This window comes from Argentina anserina, chromosome 6 (genome assembly GCF_933775445.1).
Source record: "Argentina anserina chromosome 6, drPotAnse1.1, whole genome shotgun sequence".
In the NCBI taxonomy this organism is placed as follows: Eukaryota; Viridiplantae; Streptophyta; class Magnoliopsida; order Rosales; family Rosaceae; genus Argentina; species Argentina anserina.
This window is the reverse complement of record NC_065877.1, coordinates 13,639,184-13,649,096: the sequence shown is the minus strand read 5'-3', so window position 1 is coordinate 13,649,096 and position 9,913 is coordinate 13,639,184. Positions and strand designations below refer to the sequence as shown.

The window sequence follows — 9,913 nt, the reverse complement described above, 5'->3', positions numbered from 1 at the left end:
CGAAAAAGTCGCCGGAAACCTACAGCGCCGTTTGTCGGAAAACCAGCCAGCGACGGCCAGAGCTGGCCGGTATGGAGGTCGGAGTTACAAGTCCGACAAGGGACATCGGCAAGAACTTGGTGGTGGTGCCAGAAACGCCGGAAAGTGGCCGGAAGGCGGCCAAAATTGCATATAGATGACAAAAGTATTGTCCATCTCGGCATGAATGTCATCACCATAGTACGACGAGTGATCACTTTTCCTATAAGAACACATGAAACTTAGTTAGTAACTAAAATGTGCCAAGAAACGATTAAATCATGAATTAGGGAAAGGAAAAAGAAAAAGAAAGAAAATATAGTATGAAACCCAAAGGGTTGTGGGGCTTGGCAGACCATAGGCCCAAACCGGAGTTGGGTTAGTCTGGCGAATGCGGGTCGGGTTCTGCAGGTCCGAGTTGTCAGAGCCGAGCAGCGCGATCCTCGTTGATGGAGCAGACCTCCACGGGTCGCCAGACTGTGAGGCAGAAAAGAAATGTCTGGGCCAAGCAGCGCTGGAGCTAGGTGGAGGACGTGCGCCCTTGCTGAGGCAGCGTTGACGTGAAACGAAGCATCGAAGCTCATGAAACATTGTCATCGAAACCGTGCTGGACATCAGGGAGGTGCGACCATGGTTGAGGTCGGCTATACGTATGTCTGGGGCGTCAGATCCAAAAGCGTCGAGGCAGCAAAACTAGGCAGTGGTGCTGGGTCACGACGAGCACAAGTCGGGAGAAGTACGACGCATGATCTAAGGCTGGGATGCACAGTAACATCGATGCAAGATGGGACGGCGGCGTCCAGCTGGTGCGCACTCAGAGAGCGGCCAAGAAGGCGTGCGGGGCGCTGGTCTGCCGGAAACTGAGGCGAAAGAAGAAGATGGGTGCCCAGATCAAATATCTTGGTGTCCATAGCAGATGCGATTGCTGTTTTTTTTCTTCGACAACTATTTGTCGGAAACGCTCAAAATTCCGGCAATGACAAGAAGAATGAGGCTGCCGAAGCATAGAGTTTCAGGGCTAGGGTTCTAAATGTCTGGTGGTGGCCTCGTCGCTCAGACACTTTAGAACAAAGTGCATGATAACGTGTTAGAGGAGGAACAAAACGCGAATAATAACAACGTAATGGAACATAACGTAACCCTTTATTGATTGATTGACCAAGTCTTGAGCTGCGAAGGATGTTCATGGGCTTGCCAAAGTTTTGGGTTAGTGTTTTGGTATGGGCTCTCCTTTTGGGCCCTGCCATAGTTAGTTTTTCATTTGTTCGAGTTGTTTTTTATTTTTATTTAATAATTATGTTGCGCATTTGGCGTATAATAAGCCCATGTTTAGGATGAGTCGGGTTGCATGTCCGTGTGCACACTTAGTGTGCCTTGTCTGCTCTAGGTAGGCAGTGAGTTCCTTGCTTTGTCAGATGGTCGTTGCCACCTAGTGGCATAATGAAACCAAGTGTCGTTAGATTTATTTTCCGGCAACAACATAGTCGGAGAGTTATTTTATTAGACATTAAGATATGTATTGCTACTTCATCGTTAATTAGGCTACATATCTAGTGATCTCTTCATCATGTCACCGCCGTCTGAAAGCAAATAGAGTCATCATTAGTATAGTATTATTTACTAGTTTGTGCTTTGTTGAGTATTTGTTTGTAGAAATCTTTGATATTATGTCAAGTCTTTGTAATCAGGGATTTAGGCTTCACGTCCCCCCTTGTATTCGATGGTTTCAATAATGAAGGCTTGAGGGCAATCGCACTAAACGTTACATAGACAAAAATCATATATTGAGAGATTGGGTGATAGCCATTGCCTATCAGTTTGAGTTAAGGTAATTATTTGCAAGCAAACAGAAGATACTTATTGTAATTAATCAAACAATTTTAACTTCAATTCACAATTGGCTTACAAAGCTTTCCTTAGAGTCTAATGAGTTGGTCTAATTCTCTTTTACCATCCGTATCACTTGACAAAAGCACAATTTCGGGCATGTCATAGCCCTACTTTAAAGTTGTTTACTGTTTGTGGCATCAAATTCCAAATGAGGTCTATAAACAACAAGTTAGACAAGATTGATGTGAAGATTTAGGGTTGTGTGATTATCTTTTGCACTTCTTATTTATCTTTTAGCTTTGATGTCCATCTTAATTTTTGAGATTTATATTTTATATATTAGTTACATTTTGAGTAATGAGCTTGTTCTCATATTTCTTATACTAGAACTTGCTCTCGCATTTTGTAGTTTGAATACGTCAGTCGTATGTCTCTCAATAATAGATAAATTCCTCATTTCTTGAAAAAAAAAACTATTTACCACGGTAAGTTCTCACCATTTTCACTATTTCCCCCATAATGGCCTATAGCCCAAACAGAATAAAGCTAAAGAATAGCCAATGTGACTAAAACTAGGGGTGGACACAATGTTCTAAATATCGGGCCATATATTCTTGATATATCTTTGATTTTTACAAAACGATACGATAAGTCAATTATATCGGTTAACCTGATAAATCAAATCAAATGGCGATATATCGGTGTTTTTTTTAATTATTTTTAAAACCATGTCGTTTTGAAAAAAAAATTAAAAAAAGAAAGAGTCATCAATAGCATTCAATGACGAAAGAGTTTATGATGAATGATCACATCAATTAATCCTTTAGGAACCTATTTTTATTAATTAAAATTATTTATGTATTTTAATTATCAAAACAATCAAATGTTTTTTTATGAAGTTTATTGAGTACATTTTGAACTATAAGTTTTAATTTCTCAAGTTTATTTGGTATATTTTAAAGTATATGTTAATAAATATATTAAATTTAATTAAAAACTAGCAAAACGATAAATCCAATATAATCTGATATATCCCCGTTATATTCTTATTTTACAAAACCGATACAATGCCGATAACCACTATTTAGACCATTGGGTGGAAAAACAGGTTAATACGGTTCGGTTTTAGACAAAACGACCCAACCCAAATTTTAAATTCGGTTTGGTTTTTCCATTTTAAAGATTGTGACTCACAACACGACCCAACCTGTACGGTTCAGTTCAGTTCAGTTCGGTTTTAACCGTATGTAAAATATATAATATTAGACATTAATTTTAAATTGTAGAATTTAACATAAAAATAAAAAACAAAAGGTCTAATTGATTATACCATACCTACTTGACTCTAACATCTCCGCATACCATATTTAGCTTAAGAAAAAAATTTCTACTGCATTAAAAACATAGAGGAACAAAAATATTTGAACTCCCTGTGAATTTAGGTAATTCAACCTCGCTAAGTCCGTCGTGTAGGTCGCCTGGTCTGTCCAAATATTTTTTTCACATTTCATGTAAGGAGTTATCGATACTTATTTGTTGAGGATATGAAATATTAATAGAATCATTGATTAAAGAATTCAATTTTTAGAGTCACGGTACAAAGAGAGGCGACGAAAAATGGAGAGAAGAGGGAGGAGGGAGGAGAAATGTGGACATGTATTGGGGTGAAGTGAATTTAAATTTAATAGAGTGCTAAACTATGAGGATTTAGAAAGAGAGAGAGGGCCGTAAGTTTTTTTTTGTCTGAGAGATGAGAGAGGTTGCAAGATTGATTATGCTAATTAGGTTTATACTGACTTTAGTTTTACTTTTTTTTTTAATAATAAAAATAAAAATATATCAAAACAATGACGTTGAACGTTGACTTTGGATTATTTGGATCAGTTCGATTTATGAGGGCTAAACCCTAAATTCCAACCTAAACATAATCTGTTCGGTTCGGTTTTTTTTCTTCCAATTTTTTCAAATTCAATTTAAATTCGGATATGAGTTTTTTCGATTGCATGTCCATCCTCGACTAAAACAAATAGTTCTAAAAAAAAAAAGTCGTATCTGTGTATCGTATATAAGAAAAGAGCTCCTCGCCACCTCTTTTCTCTCTGCGTCTCTTCCTCATTTCACAAAAAGGAAAAGTTTCTAGAGAAAAAAATGGAGCCAACCAGATTACTACTCTCACTTCTTCTTCTTCCTCTCTAAAACCCTAATCTCCGATCCCCCCCCCCCCTTCTTCTACCTCTATTTCTCCTCCTCCTCCTCGGGTTCGAACCCAACCCTCTCTCTCTCTTCCTCACTCCCAATCGATCCCAATCGATCCACTCCAACCCAATCACCCCCAAACGCGGCGGCGATTCCTCTTCTCCTCGACGACTTGTCGTCCGAATTGAGCGGGCTCGATCCGCGGCTGGTCGAATTTCCGGGGAGTAAATTGCTAGGGTTTTATGGGGCGCGGGGTGGTCAAGGCTGGCGGGTATTGGGGTTAAGTAAATGGCGGATCCGCCAGGTATCCGCCTCGGAGTTGTTTGTGAATTCGGCGAGTTAGGGTTTGAAGATTTCGAGTGATAAAGAAATAGAAAGAAAACTGAAGAAGCATGCTGAGCGTGATACGCGTGCATCTTCCTTCTGATATTCCCATTGTTGGCTGTGAGCTCACGCCTTATGTGCTCCTGCGCCGCCCTGACAAGACTGTTACCACTGATGATGTGCCTGAGTCGGCCCCCATTGATGGCCATTTCTTGAGATACAAGTGGTGAGTTTGCGGTTTTTTTCGGAGTCGATTTCTGTTTGTTTTGCTACTATTGTTTTTGTTTGAGCTTGGTTTCATGTTGCCTATGTTGTTAATTGAATATGTTTGGGTGTGAGGGCATTGTTGTTTAGTGTAGTTTCGCATTGTTTTTACATTCTTTCATTGGTTTTGCAATGCTTTCGAGTTACTTTTGGGGTTATTACTTTTAAAGAAAGTAATGCTGTGTGTTTCTAAACATTTCGGTGTTGATCGTCTGGCTTTTGAATTCGTATGCTTTATCTTGGATTCAAGTTGTAGTTAGGATTTTCTTAGCTGTTAAATTCAGATAATTGAATAACCTAGAACTGTTTTTCTTAGCAGTAGCGCTCTTACAATTACTAAAATAGATTCTCTTCCTCATCTGAACTTTTTAATAAGAAACCCTAAACCTAAATGGTACAGTGCATTGGTTTTCTGCCATTTTAGCCTTTTGAATTCTTAGAATGAAGAAAGTATGTGAGCCTGTTTGAGTATCAAGGGTTGGGGTGGTAGTAAATATGAAGTTGAGATTTTTGTGTGGACAAAGATACTGTCATCTCAGCTCCCATCAATTACTCAGTCATCCACCCGTTTTGATGTGCGAATTTGGTTTGTTCTGACATTCAACGGAATCTTACAAATATCCTATCTTATTGTATTACCAGCTGTTGGCTATTCTTATTGCGTGTTAGTCTTGACTCTGAGCAATCTTCAAGATTAACAGTTAAACTTGTTCCTTTTTAATGCATTTTTGTGTGATACTTAGTGGATTTGAACATAATTCAGTTTGCAGCGTGCTTCATAATAGGCATATCAATGCTCAAAAGTATTGTCTTCATAAAGAAAATAAATTGTTGTTAGTTGCTATTAAAATCTATATCTGTGACTTATTTTGGCCCATTTATGGTATTTCTTGCAGGTATCGTATACAGAATGATAAAAAAGTTGCTGTCTGTAGTGTACACCCATCTGAGCAAGCCACATTGCAGTGTCTAGGCTGTGTCAAGGCCAAATTACCTGTTTCAAAAAGTTATCATTGTTCTCCCAAGTGCTTCTCAGATGCTTGGCAGCATCACCGTGTTCTGCATGACCGTGCTGCTAGTGCCGTGAATGAAAATGGAAATGAAGAGGAAGAGGTTTTTGGACGCTTTAATAGCTCAGGATCTGGTGTTCTCAACACTAGCTTATCTGGTTCTGTGTCAAGCACTAGCTTAACAAATGGTTCAACACCTTTGTATCCTGCTGCTGTTACTCAAAGGAGTGGTGGTGAAACATGGTTTGAAGTGGGCCGCTCTAAAACTTATACGCCAACCGCTGATGATATTGGGCATGTTCTGAAGTTTGAATGTGCTGTTGTTGATGTCGAATCAAAAGTACCTGTTGGACATGCTAATCCAATATTAACTTCGCGTGTCATTCCAGCACCCTCTCCCAGTCCACGGCGCTTGGTTCCTGTCAATGGAGTTGACGTGATGGGGCATGTAGATTCAGATGGCCGTATTTCATCTTCTGGAACATTTACTGTGCTGTCATACAACATTTTGTCTGATGTGTATGCCACTAGTGAATCATACAGCTACTGTCCTTCATGGGCACTTTCTTGGCCATACCGCAGGCAAAATCTGTTGCGAGAAATTGTAGGTTACTGTGCTGATATTGTTTGTCTTCAGGAGGTACTTTTTCACACTTTCCATTGCTTCAGTGATTCATGAGCTCTTATGTATTTTAAAATTGATTATTTTAGATTCATTAGATCAAGGATCCCAGAGATTATATAAGGTGAAAATTATAAGTGTAGTTGCTCTACTTTTGAAGAGACAGCAACTTAGTTTAGATGTAGACAACAAAATAGTTTAGCTATTACAAGCCTTTTTTCGCCTTGGAAGACTGAGAAGTAGCTATCTGGATGCATACTGCCCCACGCCACGAACTCACTAATACATCCTTGAGTTTGTAAATTTTGAAATAGTCACACTTATGCCTTATCAATCATATGAATGTATCAATAATTGGTCTCTTGCTCCCAGGTTCAAAGTGATCATTTCGATGAGTTTTTCGCCCCAGAGCTGGACAAACATGGTTATCAAGCATTATACAAGAGGAAAACAAACGAGGTTTTTGATCTCATCCTTTTCATTCCATATGGTCAATTAACTCAATTTTCAATTTCTTCTGATTATTCTTGTTACAGGTTTACAGTGGGAATACACAAACAATAGATGGTTGTGCAACTTTTTTCCGTAGGGACAGATTTTCCCATGTCAAAAAATATGAGGTTTGTGTTCAGAAAGAGAATGGCACAGAAAATGTAGTTTTATTTGGTTTTGATATGAAGGAATTTTTGTTTGTATCAGGTTGAATTTAACAAGGCTGCCCAATCTTTGACAGACGCCATGATTCCAACTAATCAGAAGAAAAGTGCGTTAAATAGATTAGTTAAGGTTGGTTGGTTTGTTATGTTTTCTATTCTCAACCTTTTTTTCTTCAATCAATGGTGTTGTGGTGCTTATGCCCAGTGTTGATGTTTCTTAGGATAATGTTGCGCTCATTGTGGTCCTGGAAGCCAAATTTAGCAATCAGGGAGTTGATAATCCTGGGAAACGGCAGCTTCTTTGTGTGGTTGGGAATGCTATCTTTTAATACAGTATCTCTTCATTGGGCTCTGTTCCGTTTCAACTGCTCAGATGCCAGTGCAAAAATTATGTGTATTTTTCATGGCATCTTTATAATCATGTTCTTCTGAATTTCTGATGGTGCAGGCAAACACTCATGTAAATGTCCACCAAGATCTGAAGGATGTTAAGCTCTGGCAGGTAACTTATATTATTTATGTCTAATTTGAATAGCCTTTCAAGATGTCATTATTTGTGTTATCTCATATTGTTTTATTTCTTCTGTTTCATATCAGGTTCATACTCTCCTGAAAGGATTAGAAAAAATAGCTGCCAGTGCAGATATTCCAATGTTAGTGTGTGGGGATTTTAATTCGGTTCCTGGAAGGTTTATTTCTTGTCACTGATGAATTTGGCTGAAATTTTGATAATTATTACTAGTGCATTGCTTGCTTAATGTACTGCTGCTTTATTGCAGTGCTCCTCATACGCTTCTGGCTATGGGAAAGGTGGATCCGTCACATATTGATTTACAAGTAGATCCTCTAAACATATTGCGCCCTCTCAGCAAACTGATACATCAGCTTCCACTGGTAATATGTGTTTTTATGCATTATCTACTTGAAAGTTCTTACAGATATATAGGATTCCGCTGGTTGTTAAACTTTTTCTATAAATCCACAGGTTAGTGCGTATTCATCCTTTGCAAGGTTGGGAGTTAATCTTGGTGTGGAGCAGCAAAGAAGGAGAATGGACCCTACAACAAATGAACCGTTATTTACAAATTGCACTAGAGATTTTATTGGTACACTAGATTACATATTTTACACCGGTGAGTTTTCCCATTGCGAGTTTGATGATCCATTCAGGTAGCTGTTTATCTATGATCAATCACATGAAATTTTTTTGGTTTTGGTTTCAGCGGACTCTTTAACGGTGGAGTCCTTGTTGGAGCTCTTGGATGAAGAAAGCTTAAGAAAAGATACAGCACTTCCTTCTCCAGAATGGTCCTCGGACCACATTGCACTTCTAGCTGAGTTTCGGTGCAAGCCTAGAATTAGACGTTGACAGGTTCAGGTAGGCTTTGTAATGTTTGGATTGGTTGAAAATGCACGGTATACATACTGTAATTGGTTTTGTGTCTTTGTCAACACTTTTCGCTGCTAAAGGCTCTGATTGTCAAACTTCATAGGTATTTTTGTTACTTTCTGGCCCAACCATGGGTTTTTAGTAAGGCCAATTCAAATTTGCAGCCAACATGAAGCTATTATAGTAACTGAAGATTTGGGAGTGCAAAAGTAGGCTTTGTAATGTTTGGATTGGTTGAAAATGCACAGTATACATACTGTAATTGGTTTTGTGTCTTTGTCAACACTTTTCGCTGCTAAAGGCTCTGATTGTCAAACTTCATAGGTATTTTTGTTACTTTCTGGCCCAACCATGGGTTTTTAGTAAGGCCAATTCAAATTTGCAGCCAACATGAAGCTATTATAGTAACTGAAGATTTGGGAGTGCAAAATCACTATCCTTAAACTTCAGGGAGTACAACATTGCTGAAACTTGTCGAGTCTATTTCACTTTGTTGTTCTGGATTGTTTTTCCTCCACGAGTGGTTCACAACATTTTTTTTTTCTGTGAATATTGTAGCTTTACCATACCTGCTTAGTTGATTCTGGTTTAATGGTGAACTTAGTGGGACATCACAATCTGAACTGTGTTACCTGAATGATATGAGAGTTTAGTTTTAATTAAGAAATGGTTGCATGTTTGATTTTTTGCTTGTCACTTGGCTGCACATATTGTATTGATGGCATTCTCAATGCTTGTAGGAGGTACGGGAGACATCTAAGAAAAAGGCTTCAGGGAAGCCGTTGGATGAAGTTAAGTAATTGTAAGATGGTAGATCATTCCCAAGATCTTTTCCAGGTATCTCGTTATGAGAAAGATGCTATGATCCACTTTGTATTATGCCACCTTTGTCTTATAGAAAAGTTATTATGATTCCTTGCTCAATTGCCCATCTCAATTTTTGCCAATAGATTTTCTTAGAGATGCTCACTGGCACATATAGGTCGTATCCATGTACTCTAATCCCCGAAAGGCTAGTGGTTAGTGGCCTGCATTATTTTTCTTCTTGTCCCCATTTAATTTTATATTTTGGTCAAGGAAACAAATATAAGTAATAAGATTTTGATCTTTTTTCTTTCTTTTCGGGTTCTTTTCTTTGGATCATCTTGTCTTATGTACTGCGTGAGTTCTTTCTGTTTTCCTCAATGAATGATATTGTAAGCTGTACATTGACCCGTGTGTGTTAACTGTGTGACGAGAGATGTTTTTCTCATTGTATAAAATGAAAAGCAAAGGGGCTGTAACATTTTCTGGATTGTATCTCATTGAAAGGATCATTATTTGTTCCAAGAAATTACTTGTAGTTCATGCGATAGCAATGCTCCTTTGTCATGATTGAGGGATTCCCACAAATGACGGGGCGAAACGGTTATAGAATGGTACTGGACAGTCATAGATTTGTACTAGAACAATGTGGAAAGTTGGTTACTGTGAGGTGCTAGTTGGTTACATTTGGTGGTGTGTTTTAGGTTGATTCAGCAAGAGGTCTAAATTTTCCTGGACCAAATATATCTGTAGCTGCAGTTTTTTGTTTCTCGTCCAATTGTAGATGATGTTTGGATGA

The 9,913-nt window shown here is 38.5% G+C and overlaps 1 protein-coding gene across 2 annotated transcripts; it reads left to right on the top strand.

Moving 5' to 3' along the window:
* The first annotated feature begins 4,007 nt into the window (after positions 1 to 4,007).
* Positions 4,008 to 9,584, top strand: LOC126801249 (carbon catabolite repressor protein 4 homolog 1). 2 transcript variants are annotated; one of them, XM_050528743.1, is made up of 12 exons: positions 4,008 to 4,594; positions 5,529 to 6,282; positions 6,637 to 6,723; positions 6,801 to 6,884; positions 6,964 to 7,050; positions 7,142 to 7,228; positions 7,369 to 7,422; positions 7,518 to 7,609; positions 7,700 to 7,814; positions 7,906 to 8,053; positions 8,144 to 8,298; positions 9,054 to 9,584. In XM_050528743.1, exons 1-11 carry the CDS (start codon positions 4,437 to 4,439, stop codon positions 8,287 to 8,289), a joined length of 1,812 nt encoding a protein of 603 aa, XP_050384700.1. In that variant the 5' UTR covers positions 4,008 to 4,436; the 3' UTR covers positions 8,290 to 8,298; positions 9,054 to 9,584. The 2 variants fall into 2 exon arrangements, with proteins under 2 accessions (XP_050384700.1, XP_050384699.1); XM_050528742.1 differs by having other exon boundaries at positions 4,011 to 4,594; positions 9,051 to 9,582.
* The last annotated feature ends 329 nt before the right edge of the window (positions 9,585 to 9,913 follow it).

What these genes read in the sequence shown, in the direction of transcription:
- LOC126801249 (XM_050528743.1), top strand. Translation starts at nt 4,437, where the DNA reads ATGCTGAGCGTGATACGCGTGCATCTTCCTTCTGATATTCCCATTGTT. An exon ending in AACGGCAGCTTCTTTGTGTG is followed by an intron (nt 7,229 to 7,368) that starts GTTGGGAATGCT and finishes CTGATGGTGCAG; the next exon opens with GCAAACACTCATGTAAATGT. An exon ending in AGGATGTTAAGCTCTGGCAG is followed by an intron (nt 7,423 to 7,517) that starts GTAACTTATATT and finishes GTTTCATATCAG; the next exon opens with GTTCATACTCTCCTGAAAGG.